A 17229-nucleotide genomic window follows, 5' to 3' on the forward strand; every position below is an offset into this window, starting at 1 on the left:
TTATCATTATCCACTGAATACAGTAATTTTATTTTTAAAATAACAGTTTAATTTTTACATGATGGCTTAGAATAAACTTAAATGTTCTGCATGACTCCAAGCATCCAACAGAGGAGCAGCAGCCGGGTTGGGCAGCAGAGGACCTGGCCTTTGCATGGCTGAGATCCAAAAGGCCAAAGTTCATCAAATCAGGAGCAAAGCAAATAGATAAGGAATCACAACAGCCGGTAGAGACATATTTAGTCATTTGCCAGGAATATTGTCTCAGTGAGAACCATCGTTTGGAGCAGGGCGAGTCGTTCATCTTGGTGGCTGCTGGTTGAGAACGGTGAGTAAGAAACTCCACACTCCACGGTGTGACATCTGTCAGAGGATTTACTTTTGCAGCTGAGCTGTATTAGTTATAACCTAGTTTGTAGAAGAAGTCTCACTCGGTTTAACGTCAACATCACATCTGCAAACTGTAGGCTGTATAACTAAACAATTTTAAAGTAAGACAGTCATGCCTAGATTTACAACAGCTTTTTATACTTCTGGGATAAATAGAACAGCTTTAAAATATCTATTTTCATAAATTATAGATCCATCAGCTATTAAAGCCAAATGATAATTTGATGTTTTTGTTTCATATAATCACCAATTTAGTTTATTAAGCAATGTTTAATTCAATGAAACTGAGGTGTCCATGCACAATTTTAAAGGTTACAGCCAAGCTATATGAGGACATTATGTGTCATTGGTCCTCCTGTTTATGATCTACTATATTTATGTTTTATAATATTGCACATACACTGCATGGCCTTAACCTCAAACCTTTTCCTTGGTATTTAATAAACAATTTTAGCAAACTGTCATTCGGAGAAACTTGTCATAGGAAACAGATACAAAGAACAGAAGCATAACCACGATTTTCTACAGGAGAGATTATAAATAATGAAAACGCACCCACGCAGGCTGTGAGTCTTCCTCAAATACATGCTACACAGTATATAACCCTCAATTAGATATGGCAGAATGTAGCTGATGGGTTCAAAGGTTTCTCTGTTTCCAGCACTGCGGAATCAATCCAACAGCGTTGCCAATAGTTACAGTTTAATTTCTGAAATCATCTTTTCTGCTTTTCTGCAAACATGCAAACATCAAAACTACCCAAAAATAGCACACAGGTTTTTCAAAACATACGATAAGATCAGTTAATGATATTTGATTCAAATGTCTATCATACATTGGCTCAAACCAACTGTCATCTCATGATAAGTGATTCAGGGGAAATAGTTTTGAGAAAACCTTCACAAAAAGAGATCACATGATCCAAAATTAAACTCAGTCATTACATAAAGCAACTGCTTTTCTCTGTGACTTCTGCTCAACCACCACATTATCTGCAGCATAATCTGAGCAAGTATTATCTGCTAAATTGGCATTTCTCATGAGGAGTGATCAAACAGCACGGATTAGTAAATGAGGTCACTAAATGTCATTTACCTCAAATCTGTCTCTCTCTCTCCAGTGGGTCATATCTACAGAATGTTAACCTTCTGTGGTGACAGCCAGCTTTATCATTTGTTTACATTTCTTGGCTTGACCTATAGATAATTGGTCCTGAGGTAGCTATCGTTTAAAACTCCCAGAGTTCTAACTCTGAGAGAAATGCCCCAGAAAAAATAGAAAATATAATGATGAATTTGGCAAGATTTTCATGGTTTCCAAATGGGTTACGATATCCAGATGTTGCACAACTTTGCAGTAATGTTACAGGACTGTAAATTATGCAATTTATTCAGGTAGTGTCAGTTCATTATGACCAGTTTTGTTCTTTGCTGGCCATAATATTGTTTCCTTTTCAGTTTTTAACATGACTTCTTCGGAAGCGTCCAATGGAATGTGGCATCGGAAAACCAAGGCTCGTCAGCAAGAGTCCAAGTCCGATCAAGGTATGCACAAACTTTGACTCATGGGAAGTTATTTGATATTTTGAGTCTCTACTAGGAAATATGAGTTTTGTATAGACTGTTTTCAATAGCTTTTCACTACCAGGTGAATGTTTTCCCAAATTTCCAATTGCTGCAGAACAATATGTAACCTTCACCAGTTTCTCTTCCAGTTTTGTGAACAAGATGTGCTGTGTATTGTAGGGAAAAAGTAAACAATGTGAGCAGCATCTATTCCTCTCTTTGCAGCCAAGAGTCATGAAAATGAGCTGAAAGACCTGGTTGAGTGGGAACAATACATGAAGGTAACCATATAACCAATGTTGCTCATTTAAAACCAAAGATAATAGTGTTTCTAGACAATAGTATGATTTCATTCAGGTGGCTTACAAAGCAGAAGTCATGGAAATGGTGACATCAGTCATCTGAGTGGGAGACATGTTCATGACATTGTGTTTAACTGTGGTCCTTAAGCTTGAAAAAGTAAAGCCCTTTCTTTTCTGTACGTAGAAAGTAAAAGGGAAAGTTTTAGAGCAGGTCCAGGATCATCTCAGAGATATTCTTGACAAAGCTCTGACTGAGTCTATCGAGCCTCCTGCCCACCTTAAATCTGCACTGAATGGGAAAACATCAAAGAAAGAGTCATCCAGGTGAGACGGATATACACGCTGCACTCGTACATGTTGATCTGGAATACAAATGCTCTGATTACTAAATAGTTGGAGGAACATGCACTTGGTCAAGTCGTGTGTGTGGTTTTTCTTAGATCTCAAAGGATGGATGATGGCAAAGTGTTTCTGGAGCGAGCATCTCTGTTGGAGTGAGTAACAGCAGAACAAAAACAGATCTGTGTCGCAATCAGTTTAACATTTAGGGCTAAAAATATGATCCTGTTGATTGTTTTCTCTGTAAAAAGTGAGAACCCAGTGTAGTACTCTTGCAATTCGAAGCTTAATCCCAAGTTGCCTTATTTCCAAGTGTCCGACCAATCCATGTGGTGGTATATGATTGTGTATAAATGATTGATCACACCCTATTTAATAAAAATAAAACTGTTTATGTAGTGCCAATTCACAGCAAATTTCATCTTGAGGAACTTTTTCTAAAAAAAAAAAAAAAAAGTAAAATTCAATCACACATACATTCCAATTAATCCAAGACAAAAAGTGTGATTGAGTTATTGTATAGTTTAATACAATTTGTGTAGATGTGTCAGATTTAATTATTGTTTTTTTTTTTCTGTGTTTTCTTCTTTTCCTCAGTGATCTGTTTGAAATCAGCCACATTAGGACCATCTACCACATGTTTATTGCTGTTCTCCTCATCTTCTGTTTGAGCACGTTGGCTGTTGACTACATTGACCAGGGCAGGTCTGTGGTAAAATTAATGTACTAGGAAATGATGAGTTAATAGAGAAAATCACAGTTTATTCCATTATGCTTCTGCAAGACTGTGGAGTTTTAACTGAAGCATAAAACATCTTTCTATATCTTCCCACATTAGAGTGAGAAACAGAGAAAATGTGTTAAAAACCCCAGTTCTCAAGACTATACCACTTAATATACTGTTTTAATTTCCACCAAACCATTTAGTGAACCATATTTGTTGTACAGTGTAAAGCTTTTAATCCTTCCCTAATGTTTTAAGAGGGACTTATTATGCAAAATTCACATTTTGTATGATTTTACTTCCATTTGGAATTCTACTGCTTCTAAAAACATCCCAAGTGGTTGAAAAAACATCCAACCAGTTTTCTGGCAATGATTTAATGTTTTTTGGTGCCAGGAAGTGACCCGATTCAAAAACTTGTAACCTCTGAAATCAGCAGGAACTTAGCAACCCCAGCAAAGTCAATCCTGTTACCTAGCAACCCAAGCTGAGCTCCAGCACATTTGAGCAGCTGGTTTTACTAATAAATGTGCTGTACAGATGTTTTGTTGTTGACTTACCATTTAGAAACCATTTGATGCATCCTTGTTGGTTGTGCCTGAGGCTCTTCTTCTGATTTTCAAAGATGTACGGTTGTATAATCGCACATCTGTTTGCAGCCATTTTCACTTGCGAATGCACTGTGGCCAGCACAAGCTTATTTGTATTCAAAGTGACTAGAAGACCTAAAACAGCTCATTCTGAAAGGAGTTCAAAACAAACAGCACTGGGCAAACTAAAATCTCATTGTTTAAGGAGGATGTAATGGACATATTCTGTATAGCACATAATGAAACCTGATCAAAGAAGCATGATAGGCCACCTTTGAACTTTTGGCTCGTTTCCCATGGCTCAATGTGATTCCTAGACCCCTTTCAGTTGCAGATCCATAGGAAAATGATACAGTATGATTAGGTTGCAGCTACTGGTATGACACAACACAGTCCATTGGTTGGGGGGCAATAAAACCTTACTGCCTGCAAGAAGTAGGAGACACAGTATGAAACCTGAGCGAGTCGAGGAAGCGTCCAACTGGCGGTGGAAACGCTCTGGACCATAAAATAACTTTCTAATAACTTCTCATGGAGGGTGGACTGGTGTCAAGTTAGCCGTGTTCGTAGGTCATGTGTAGATCATACCATTTTTATTAAAAAATTAACAGGAATAAATACACCTACCACCACAGGTTTGCATTATGCTACAAAACACACATGATGCTGCATGCATCTGTGAGTGCACTCCTGGTGAGATTGAAATAGTTTTTACAGCTTTCATTCTATGGATTCCTGTTCTTTGGGATAGCGATCCCAAACTACACCACTAAAATTACTCCCTTGGCATAACAGAGCCACCACATCTCTTCATCGTAGGAGGAAAACATTCAGGTTTTTCTTTTATTTATCACACGTCTGTGCTTTTGCCTGGATGGAGATGTTTATGGTCATGGCCCTGTTTCAAACTCTATAACCCTGAAACAATTCTGGTGGAACTCATTTATGCCCTGAAGTCTTTTAAAAACTTCTCTCTCCACGCTTTCTTCTGTTTTCCCTCATTGTGTCTCTCCCTGCTTCCCTCACCGCTCTCGCTGCTCGTCTGGCAGAGGAAGATAGCATAATCAATCCTTCTGGGTTCTCCTCCCGTTGCTTTGGGCTAGTCACTAATGATTTTGTTTGTTGTTTGCAGTTTTATATCTTTTGTTTTTCATCTGAGAACAAGCTAAAAATGATCTCACCCAATTATCAGATAATTTTACCCTCAGTTAACATGGATTTTCATGTGGATAAACAGACAAATTGGAAAAAAACAATTACATTGTTCTTGTGCTGAACTGAACAAAACATCTGAGATGGTAAAATAAGGGGATATTTTAAGTAGTTTATTTTTATCATGATTATGTAAATGAGAGAAATAGAATCTGTCATTAGTGCTTCTCGTCATTTATTATAAAAACCTTAATCATAAATCAATTATGCCTGATAGAGTCTGGGTTTTTACACAGAAAAAGTTGGAGCCTTCTTGCTCGCATGTTATCCCCTAATGTTTACACTTGATTTATTTTCCAATTTCAGGTTGGTTTTGGAGTTTGACCTGCTGTTCTACGCCTTTGGGAAACTGGGGACGGTCACCTGGGCTTGGCTTGCCATGTTTGTTTACACCCTCTTTGTTCCTTACTTCATCCTGGAGTTTTGGGGCTCTTTATACCACACATTCCCCTCCAAGTTAGGGCTCACTCTGGGTGCAGGGTTGATCTTTACAACCATACAGACCTGCGTGCTTGGACTGTTCCCAATCTACACGGTTGTGCATCACCAGCTGCCTCCAGCATCTCGATTTATTGTGATTCTGGAGCAGGTAAGTGTGTAGCTGTGTGAAGGTTTCTAAGAATGCATTGCTAGAGAGGGCTGTGTATTTATCTGACACAGATGTTCCCAGCTATCGCTGCTGTCTTGCAGAAAACTGAAACACTCAGTGCAGGAACTTCGATTATGACGTTATTAAATTTCCTCAGATTCGATTCTTGATGAAGACCTACTCGTTCATTAGAGAAACTGCCCCTGTTATCCTGAAGAATGCACCAAAGGAAGGTAATGTACCATTTCATTTTGATATCAGTTGTATTTACTCCGCAGGCGTTTCCATTATTCACAGTGCCACCCCAAGACATGGGAGAAAAATGGCTGAAACTAAGCAGCAGGTTACTGGGAATATAGCTCACACCAACATTGAACCTTACAATGAAAACAGCAGCACACATATAAATAATGTGGGTCCTGATGATGGTCCATGAGTTGCTCATAAAGAGAATCAATTTAAGTAAAAAAAAAATTGCATCTGTGGTCCATAAATTTAATACTGTTGTAAAAAGGTTTCAAACTCTAGAAATAAATATGACCCAAAAATAAAGGTGGATAAAAGAAGCTCCCATAAAAAAAATACTAAATGTTTTCTTTGAAGAAAAAAATAAATTTAAAGTCACTTCTACTTTTTAAATCAATACAAAGGCTGACCACAATTTATTTATGCTACATATATTCATTTCCTATATGATTTAGTAGTTTTAAACTGTGATACTTACTCATGTTAAGGAAAACAATTTCATTTTATTGATGTAAGGAAATATGCTTATATATTAAAACATAAACGATAACAATACAGCTCAACATCCTCCCAGTAGAGTCATGATTTGGGATTAAGTAACACAATTTGTTTGTTTTAATTTTTTTAAAAAATCTAAAAGAATAGTGAGAAGAAGCAAATGCAATTGATTTGCAGTGCTTGCTGTTAATAACTGAAAACATTTAGTTACATTTCATGCTGCTCAAGAGGATAATCTGAAATACTTCCTCACACAAAGACAGCTTTTCTGAATGCCTATTGAAGTGGCAGCTCACAATTTCCCCAAATAAAGAACGAAAAAGCTTTCAACTTCTGTTTTAAAATAGTTTTAAACAACAGATCCTTTTTGTTTCAGTGGAAATAACAGAGAATAAATAATAGACATTGCGTCTGCAGTTTTGTATTATGGCTTAATGTTTTTGTTTTTTTTTCTTTGATTGATTCTGTACCGTTTAGTTTTAAAGACAGGAAAGTATTAAAGTGTATGACTGTGGTTTTCAGTTTAAACAAATAAATAAATAAATAACTGAGATCATAAAAGGGGTATTTTGTCCATCACAGCAATATTAACTGAACTGTCATTTTCTTCCAGGAGAAAATCCCAGGTTTCCAACATTTTCCAGCTACTTGTACTTCCTTTTCTGTCCAACACTCATCTACAGGGAATTTTATCCTCGGTAAGGCACCTCATCTGGTTTGAATTAGACTAACAGCAATTTGAGTTTCATTTGAAAAGCACATTTAATTTAACACACACTAAATAAGCTGAAACTAAAGATGAGAAGTATTTTGAGGTTGAAAGCCTTCTGAAAAACAAAACTAAACCACAGAGACTCTTTAGCACAACCATAAACACAAAGGATCTCGTCTACCCCACGGCCTGCTATATATTAAAGAAATGTTCATTGTTTTTTGACTGATCAGTGCATGAAAGGGGCTCACAGAGAATTTCACTAATTTCCTGTAACATCTATTTGAGCTCCAGTGCTAACACTAGATTGACTATGTTGTATTGTGGAGAACAATATTAGACTTTTTTTGCATTCTGTGTTTTTTCCACAGAAATAGACAAATACGTTGGAAATATGTTGCTGTTACTCTTGGCAAGGTAACATTACCGGCTTTTACATTTAATGAGTGTGTGATAAAAACGTAAAACATTATGAGGAAGGCCTTATGATAGGTTAATATATTGAAAAACATATTTGTGTATATTGTGATAGCTGACCTACGTCCTTTCATTTTATAAATGTAACCTCTTATTCTGACAAAGCCTTGGTTTTATTATCCTATCGCTTTCACATTATTTATGTCTCATTGTGTTCATGTTTTAACTCCTAATCATAGATTTTTGGATGCCTATTTTATGGGTATTTCATCCTGGTGCGACTTTGTATACCTGTCTTCAGACCGGCTGAGACCAATCAGCCTTTTAGCAAAAGAACAATGGTTCTGGCTGTATTTCACTCCATATTACCAGGTATTTTACACAGTAAAATATCTACACAGACACATTTGAAAATACTACGCTGATTTGCCATACAGGCAAAACAATTGATCTCTGAATTTTCTTGTAACATCTGTTCTTGCTTCTAACATCTTTTACCTCCAGTGGGTTTGCACTGATAAATATATTACATCCCACTAAGTGCAGTCTCTAGTGTGTTTGATTCAGTGATAAGATTAAAGATGCTATTATAAAAACAGACACAGGTAATTAAAGGTTGGCTCGTTTACCACTCCCGTAAAGTGAAGAGCTTTTAGAGTGCTAATATTAAAAGATAAGTGTTAAGTTTCAATTCCTCAAAGGTTCCTGGGAGCAGTGCCCATTTCATGATCTCCTTTTCTTCTATGTGTTTCAGGAATAATGCTCCTCCTGCTGTGTTTCTTTGCCTTTTTGCACTGCTGGCTCAACCTCTTCGGGGAGTTGCTGCGTTTTGCTGACAGGATGTTCTACAAGGTGTGTGATACTTAATTTCCTGTCACACCAACTCTCTCCTGGGAAAGCATTACTGGCAAATCTGTTTCCTTTTCCAAGTGGGGAAAAACAGATTGATGACAAATAAAATTGGAGCAGCAGGGTGGAAAATCCCCCAAACATTTCACAGACTTGTTTTATTGATAGGTGTTGCTTTTTCTGGAAAAAGCAACATTTTTGCACATTCTGCTTCAATAATTTTGCCTTATCCTCATTAGTCCTTCTCAACATTTTAACAGCTTTTCTAACACTGGTAAATATGAGTGAGGAAGTACTTGAGGTTGATGCAAGACAAGAACTTTATGGAAAAGTTGGTGCTTTACGTCACAGATCTTTAATGGCAAACCTTTATGCCTCTATTCTGCATGTAGACAAGTAAAATCATCCTATGAACAACTATAAATCAGAAACATTGATTAACCTCAAAAATTCAGCCACCAAAACATTCATTTAAAGCCAGCATTGACTGTTTTTAAATATAAAAAAGGGTGGTCAAGACTCCTGAAAAAACCTTTAAAGAGTTTCTTGTATCAGTAAAATACATTATTTTCCTAATACTCATTATTTTAATAGTTATTTTCCTTTCTCGAGAATTATGTTTTCAAAGGAAGTAAGTTTGCGAGTAAACCCACTTTTGCTTTAGATAACAAATATGCTAAACATATCTACTGACTGCAAGTAAACAAAACCTGACCTTTATTGTGAGTGCAATAAGTACAGTGCAATTGTTGATACCTAATTAAATTAGTAGAATAACAATTCCTTTAAGACAAACATGTGCTTATTCACACCCAGACACTAATAAAAATATAAATTAGTTTCCATAAATAATTGACACATTAAACCTCAAATTACATCCATTTAATTTGCTTTTAAACATCTAGTTCAACGTATGCTATAATCTTTCATATTTGTCTTCTTTAACCGGAAACAGGTTAACAGCAGGAGGCGCTCTGCAGCATTTAATAACAGGGTGAGACAGTAAATCAGCCATTTTATTCAGGCATGTTGGTTAAGGGACAACTACAAGTTGCAGGACCTTGGTCCCCAAGGACTGGAGTTTGACACCCTTGATCTATTATGCACTATGTGTAGTTAATCTTGTTGCTCGTGTTTATATGTTAGGTGGCTTCCCCGTGGTTGTGCCATCCTTCTACTTTTCTCTTGTGATTTGACATTTTAGAACCAAGTTACAGTGTTTTCTAAAAGTATTCAAACCCTTACAGCTTCAGTTCAGCAGCCTCATAAACATTCATCCAAGTTCCTTTCTCTTCTTATGTACTCATAAATTTTTACAAAAACTGATACACTTTTCAGTTCTTGAGCCAACATTATCCTTAAAAGGGAATTATTTGTTTTCTGAGGTGAAAAATGCCTTTTTAAAGCAGCCAAATCAACATGATCCTATTATGTAGTTTTCCTTTACCTTTTTTTGTTTATTTGACCTGCTTGTTAGTACAAGAAATTACTTTCATTCTGCACGTTTCTGATGTGAGGTTATTTTATTAGTTGAGACAACATGACTTTGGAGACAAGCTGAGCTGTAAAAGGCACTCACTTAACCATTTGGCTTTTGTTTAAATGGAAATTAAATTATGCAAAGGAAAGAAAAAAAAAAACAACCTAACCCGTTAAAAATTGCTCCCTCTGGCAATTGAGTTTATTGCACAGAAATCAAAACAATATTTCAGCTCCAAGCATGACCTTCAAAGTATTGAGCCGGTGGAGCTGTAAAGCCATCATTGATTTGAAATGCTCCTATGTGTTCATAAAGATCAAAGTGTTTCGCCTCTCTGAGTGAAAAACCTGAAAACAATCTGAAATCCTTTATATTCTTGCTGGTGATTAATTGCAGGGCTTTCAGGTGTTATTCAGACTTCAAAAAGAACAAAACAAAAAAGTATTTTAATTTGATCCAGTGACTGAAAATTGGTTTCTGTTTTCCAGGACTGGTGGAACTCTACGTCCTTTGCAAACTATTATCGCACCTGGAACGTAGTGGTTCACGACTGGCTGTACTACTACGGATACAGAGACTTCCTCTGGGTAAGCAGATTGTCAGTGTTGAAGATTACAACTGATGCTCCAAAAGTAGCATACCCTAAGATGAAAAGCTTTTTGGTGTCTGATCCAGCCTGATGCTTGACCTCTGACCCAAACACTCTCTCTGACATGCTCTCTCGCACTCTGCAGCTGTCCAACAGGAGATTCAGAACAGCAGCCATGCTGTCCGTGTTCATCGTATCTGCAGTTGTCCACGAATATGCTTTGGCCATGGGTTTTGGCTTCTTCTACCCTGTCATGTTCTGTCTCTTTGCAGTTTTTGGAGGTGAGGAAATTTACTTAGTCACACACATAACATGCAGAGATTAGGCTTAGGAAACAATCAGTATCATTATGCATCTTAAGACCAAAGTATCATTGAGAAAAAGTCAAATGTGAGTTGGCCCTTTTCTTCAGATAAATAATCTTCACTTATTACTCAAAACACTTTGTTTTTAAAGTCTCCCTTTGAACAGTGTTCAGTATTGTAGCTCACAGGAATTATGCAAAACAAAAGCCGGAAAGAAAGGAACCACATGGAATCCGAAGAGGCAGCCAAAAGTTTCCAGGGGCTGACAGTGTTACATACAAAAGACTTTGAGCATCAAAACATAGGCCGTAGTGAGATCTCCAGCTCAAATGTGAGTTTCTAAGGCACAGATTTAATTTCCAGTTTGCCAAGTGAACTTGGTGACCTAACAGCCCATCCCCCTTCCCAGGGATTTAAAAGAACGTTGTGTCTTTTAAATCTCTTTAGATTAACAACAAAATACTTGTCACAAAAATTCAAATATAAACCACAAATGTTCTGCCAGCATTTAGATATTTTTGCTCCAGTTCTGACCAGCTTTGTTACTCTGATCCACTCAGGCAATCATCAGCACTCCTTTTTTCTACAAACAGTTGTGTCACCAGACCACGGTGCAGTGGTTCTTTCTTACCAGCAATGAATGGAAGCAGCTAAAAGTCTCACTTTTCTAAACTGTGGGTTTTTGTTTTACTCATGAGAGTTTTCCCAGTACTACAGTATAGATGTCCAAGCATTATTTCGAAGATGTGTAACCTATTACGCAACTCAAGTTATACAAAACCTGCAACAAATTGTTTTCCTAAAACAGAAATCATCAGGCAGGCTTTGAGTGGCTCATCTGATGACGGGATTTTCGATCAAAGAAGGCTGAAGTAAAGCTTAACCAGTGACTGGGTTAAAACAGACGTGGCAGGCTAGGCTGATTTCTTTCTTTTTGCACTCTGCTACAGCCAGCTCTCACGTACAACATGTGACCAGATGAACGTAAATGCCAAGCTATTTTTATATGCAACTATCATGAAAGGAATCAAACAAAAAAACAGAAAGCACTAGATATTTAAGCAGCCAGATGTAAACAGATGTTTCTTTAACAATTTTTCTAAGAAGCCCTCGGTGTAAGGGCAAAAATTACAGAGTGAGCTTTAAATAGTTTATAAGCTACGTAAATATTAGCTCCATACTGTTTCATCTGTTATCACAGCGTAATTAAATAACTGGTTGCCTTGGTAACACTACACACTGTTTCAGTGCAGAGTGAGTCAGTTTCCCAGGTTGTATTTCTTGCCACTTTAATAGAGAGATTTCTATTTTTTCTTTTTTTTAATTTATTTCTTTATTAAAAACCAAAAATTGAAATTGTAATAATTCATGAAATATTGTACTGAGAAATTGAACATCTAAAATGATGTTAATAAATAAATAAACTAATTATGTTACTAAATAAAATAAAATAAGCCAAAATATTCTTTAAAACAAACAGCATCATATAAAGTAAGTATAAGCTACACACTTCAGTCAGTACCTTTAGAAAATATTTGATTAACTATTAAAATGCATTTCATTATATCACATTTATGTATTAAAAGTGGTTTTTATTGGTCTTATGTAATAATTTCATCCCATATGTCATGTTTTAATTTTTTGACATAAATTCTCTTTCACCTTTTTTCACCTTTCACCTATTTGTCTGTCAGGCACAACTCAAACAAAGCATTACTGATTAACTGCATTTATTATCAATAACCATCTTTATGTTGTCCTTTTCTTTTAGTGGCTTTCAACTTTGCCATGACCGATAAGCGACAGAGCCCCGTGTTCAACGTCATCATGTGGGCGTGTCTCTTCCTGGGTCAGGGTGTCCAGGTGTGTCTGTACTGCCAGGAGTGGTACGCCCAGATCCACTGCCCACCAGCAGGGGTATGTACTCTAGCTAAAGGTGCTTTCACTGCTCCAGAAATGTTTTTACACTCCTTTACAGTATGAGTAGCTGCTACATATGAGATCGCTTGGTATTTTAATGTAACATCAGAAATCTCTCATTTTTTCATTTTGATATTGATATATGCAAAAAAGGATTACCATGTGACTTGAGTTTATACGTTTTACATCAAATTAATGAAGAAGTTTCCTCAATAAAGAGATCATTAGACAAAACTTTGACCCCTGTTTTAGATCGATAAAAAGTAGGCCAGCTGGTCAATAAACTCACTGGCATTAATGCTGGATCAAAGGGATTGTAAAAAAAAAATAAAAACATGACTACCACATGAGCATATTATACAGTCCTATGGATGTATAAAATAACACAATATATTCCACTGCATTGCTTTTGTTGTAAAATCTCCCCAAATTTAGAAAAATCCAGAATTTAAATGCATTCAGAAATATTTTTAAAAATCTTCTGCATCATTTAATTGGCAGTCTTACAGCAATCAGTTTGTATGACCTGATTTTGTCAAGAACATAGTACTTAATGTTCTCATTTCACAAGGTTGCTGCATAGAGAGAGAGAGAGAGGGAGAGAGAGAGAGAGAGAGAGAGAGAGAGAGACTGAAATGATCAAGTAATAATCCTGCTTTTGTATCCGTCTCACCACATCTGTGTTGATTCTGTCATACCTCAATATCTTCAGTAATGGCCTGTTTTTAATTTTCTCTTGGAGGTCACAGGATTTTTATCTACAATCTCGTGTTTTTTTATAAAACAAAACAATAATGGTCTTTAGCAAGTTTCCCAGGGCCTTTGGAAAATAAAAAGGCCCACAGCATCACTGATCCACCATGATACTTAATAGTAGACATGAAGTGCATTTCTACATATTAAGCTTTTTATATATTAGACCAAGAATCTCCAACCCGACTCTTTGGCTGTTTCACAATAGCTCAAAAGTAGAAATGTATCAAACTATCTACACACACGAGGAATAAATAAGTATAATAAACTACTGAGAAAGGACTGAAGAAAAGTAAAATTGAAACAAGTCAAAATAAGGAACTAAAGAACACAGTAATTATGAAAGTAGAATGAAAAAAAGTAAAAAAAAAACCTGACAATGAGTTATTGTTCAACATGATGTATTTTTTCCCCCATTGAATAAATGTGCTCAGATTGAATGTTTGATTACTTTTCCAGGATTTTTTTTGTGTGACAGTTTTCTTCTGCAACATAACATAAATTTATTTTAAGGCCTTTTTTTATACATTTTAATATCGACATGACAGCATGGAAGCAGCAGTCAGATTCACAGTCAACAAACTTCAAATTGGATACAATTCACACATCTGTGCCGACTATAAGAGTGACAAACAGAGGGAAGCATACCATTTCATCATCCCAGCTTTTGTTCTTATTCCCTGTTTGTTCGAACATAAAAGAAAGATAGTGTTGGTGTAGACGTGCAGAGAATCCTTAAACATCATCTAGAGCAAAACATTTTCAGTGTGCACACAAATCAATGGAAGAATGGCAGATGTGGGAACAATTCATGAGGATTTAACCATTAGAAAGCCAAGCCGTTATACCGGGTGTTACGTATTACTTGGAGGATTGGCACGACAGATGTGTTAACGTGAACTTAAAACTCTGAAGTTCACCACAAATGTCTTTGTCTAAAAATTAATTACATGCTTGTTATATGGTTATAACAAATAATTAACATAAACATTTAAATAAAAAACAAACAACATGTGATTTTTTAAAATATTTTCTTTCATTTTTCACAAACAGGATAGTTTGTGGGAGCTGCTGATGCCTCGATCCTGGTCCTGCAGCTACCAGACGTGAAGCCATATTTCTCCCTAATCTGGATTCAACATGAATGAAGCTGGAAACATTTATAATGGACTGAGAAGACGGAAAAGCAAGCAAGGAAGAAGAAAACTTGAAACATGTGCAATTTAAATTTTGCACAGACAGCCTTTAAAACAATTTGTTACTTAGAAATTTTCAGATGTTCTTTTCAATGAACCGTTTTCTTTGATCGCAAAGAGACAGAACAACATTACACACAGAAAACTGGTGACCACTTATCATTAAAAGTATGTGTTGCTGTTTTGAAGTGGACCATGTAATTATATTACTTCATGTAATGTTAGACTGGAGACATAAACAATAATTTACAAAAGGGTATAAGTACTGTATTTTCGGATAGTACTAGCTGTCTACAGTTATATGTTGTATGCCTTTAAACTTTAATTTTTGAAATTTACATGTCTTGAGCCTTGTAGGACAGTTTCCCTTTTAATGGCTTATTGTTTTTATATTAAAAACATTATTGTTTCTTTGCTCGACTTTCTGTTTCGGTTCTATACAAAGTCATTTCAGCTTTGAAGCATCTTTAAACTGGCTTTGAACCTGATGGCGCCTCTGGCCAGCAGAGCGCATTACAACTTTAGTTCTGACATGTTTGACATTTCCCTGGCAGGGATTGGTTGATGGAGCGGCTGTGTAAACCAGCCAACCAACCACGTTCTGCGGTGTCCTGTCAGCTTGCCACAAAGCCTCTGTTTGCCTGCCTGCAGCATCATGCAGGAAGGAGAGGATTAACTTTGGTACAGTGTTTGCATTAGTGATGTAATGCTCTGTAAACTGATGGGGCACAATAAAAGAGCTCAGTGAGGTAGACGCTGGGCAGCTTTTAGGGAAGTGTGCAATTCAGAAGATTCATGTTTATAATTATTAACAAAAGTGTGTGATCACTCTGGCAGTTTGACATTTCTTTAAATCTCCAAGGAGATTTTATCTGACTCTCTAAAAAGGTTGTTGCACATTTGGTTTCTGTCATGGATGCCTTTTGTCAGACAATGAATCACTGGCACTAGAAAGGTCACGAAAAGAAATCTGAATCTAAACAAATCCTGCAGCAGGCTCTGAGTTCATTTTCTTGGGAACGTTTGACCACATGGGGGCAGAGCAAAGGAGTCGTATGAAAGAACTTAACATGTTCAGAGTTATTTATTAAGTCTGTTTCATAGGGACTGACACAATAACATAGACAAACCAAACAGACATGTTTGTATCATGTTTCCTATAGTATTTGCAGCACTTGTCACTTATATTGACAAAATATCTTTGAAACTTTAACTCTCTCTTTCTATCATATGTATATTTACTAAATCTAAAATAACTGAGCTTTGCAGCAATACTTGTATCCTGTATTCTAATTTTGATGTATTTTTCTTTAAATTAAACACATTCATCTACAGGTGCATCTCAGAAAATTATTAGAAAATCTTTAAAAAGTTTTACCGATTCATTCCAAAAGTAAAAATGATATTACTCATAGATTGAGACATTTCAAGTGTTCAGAATACTAAAAGTATGTCCATGAACTGTACAGAATACTCGCTCATCACAGCAGTAGTTTTATCTGTCTGTAGCTCTGCTAAAGTGTTCAGGAAGCCCCTGATGCTTTAGAAGGGGAATGTAACTGTTACTTTGCATTGTTGGCTTTAGTGTTTCATCTACCTGCAAACCTCCATAGGTTCTTTATGGGATTCTGGATAATCAAGGACAGCAAAAGCTTGGTCATTAAACCAGGGGTTGGTGTTTTGGGAGTGAGAGCAGTTGTCCAGTCTAATGGAGAATTACTTTTCCAAAGAGCTTGTCAGCTCAAGAAAGCATAAAATGCTCTAAAAAAAGACTTTGGAGTCCCCGAATATTCCTTTTGGGATGGTAACTTCATCAGGAGTGGTTTAACTCCAAGTATGTGACACTGTTAATCCATGTCCTGGATAAAATTGTATGTAATTGCAGTCTTGCAATCCTTTAAAAAGTGTGATTATCTATGTTGCTTGTGACCTTTTAGTTAAGCATGTTTTTCTTCCACTCAACTTTCAATGTGTTGGATATCTCAATCTGTAAAAAGCTTGCTTCTTCATAAATGTTCTTTCTTGGCTTACCTTCCTAATGGAGGGTGACAGTGACTGTTGGCAAGACAACTGTCCTGTCAGAAGATTTAGCATTACATTTCTGTATTATTTTTTATTTTTTTAAATATTAAAATTTCCTCAGAAATTGAATTGGCTTCTGAAGAGCTCTAAGACATAATCAACAAAATAAACAAATATAATGAAGATGTGTTACTCTGTAACGACACTATGAAATACAGTATGTATGTTTCAGTCTGTAACTGAATTTCTGAAACTAATCAACTTTTTTTGATATCCTAATTTACTGGTGAACACCGATATATAAAGAAAAAAATGGCTAAAAGTGGGATGAAGGAAAAGTACAAATTTGTAGACTGTAAAATACTAACATTATTGGGGTTAAGTTACTTATTTTTCCAAGTAGTAACAATGATTAAAAATACTAGAATGCTTTTCTTCACTATTAAAATCCAGTAATCCAGAGTTAGACCATACAGTTTTCGTTTTGTTTTTCTTTAAGACAAAGTTGCTTTACAAACTTGGATCTTGAGT

General features: G+C 36.2%; 1 protein-coding gene across 1 annotated transcript; it reads left to right on the forward strand.

Moving 5' to 3' along the window:
- The first annotated feature begins 111 nt into the window (after positions 1-111).
- Positions 112-16739, forward strand: soat2 (sterol O-acyltransferase 2). Its single transcript, XM_007548766.2, has 16 exons — positions 112-328; positions 1848-1934; positions 2181-2236; positions 2442-2581; positions 2698-2751; positions 3194-3301; positions 5429-5711; positions 5869-5944; positions 7069-7153; positions 7539-7584; positions 7824-7956; positions 8339-8436; positions 10402-10500; positions 10648-10783; positions 12579-12724; positions 14534-16739. The coding sequence occupies exons 2-16, from the start codon at positions 1856-1858 to the stop codon at positions 14588-14590; spliced, it is 1596 nt and encodes a 531-aa protein (XP_007548828.1). The 5' UTR covers positions 112-328; positions 1848-1855; the 3' UTR covers positions 14591-16739.
- Positions 16740-17229: the final 490 nt, after the last annotated feature.

This window comes from Poecilia formosa, unplaced genomic scaffold (assembly GCF_000485575.1).
Source record: "Poecilia formosa unplaced genomic scaffold, Poecilia_formosa-5.1.2 Scaffold2, whole genome shotgun sequence".
Lineage (NCBI taxonomy): Eukaryota > Metazoa > Chordata > Actinopteri > Cyprinodontiformes > Poeciliidae > Poecilia > Poecilia formosa.

Coding starts and splice junctions, on each gene's coding strand:
- soat2 (XM_007548766.2), top strand. CDS start 1,856: ATGACTTCTTCGGAAGCGTCCAATGGAATGTGGCATCGGAAAACCAAG. Junction 7,585..7,823: donor TTGCTGTTACTCTTGGCAAG/GTAACATTACCG, acceptor TCCTAATCATAG/ATTTTTGGATGCCTATTTTA. Junction 8,437..10,401: donor CTGACAGGATGTTCTACAAG/GTGTGTGATACT, acceptor TCTGTTTTCCAG/GACTGGTGGAACTCTACGTC.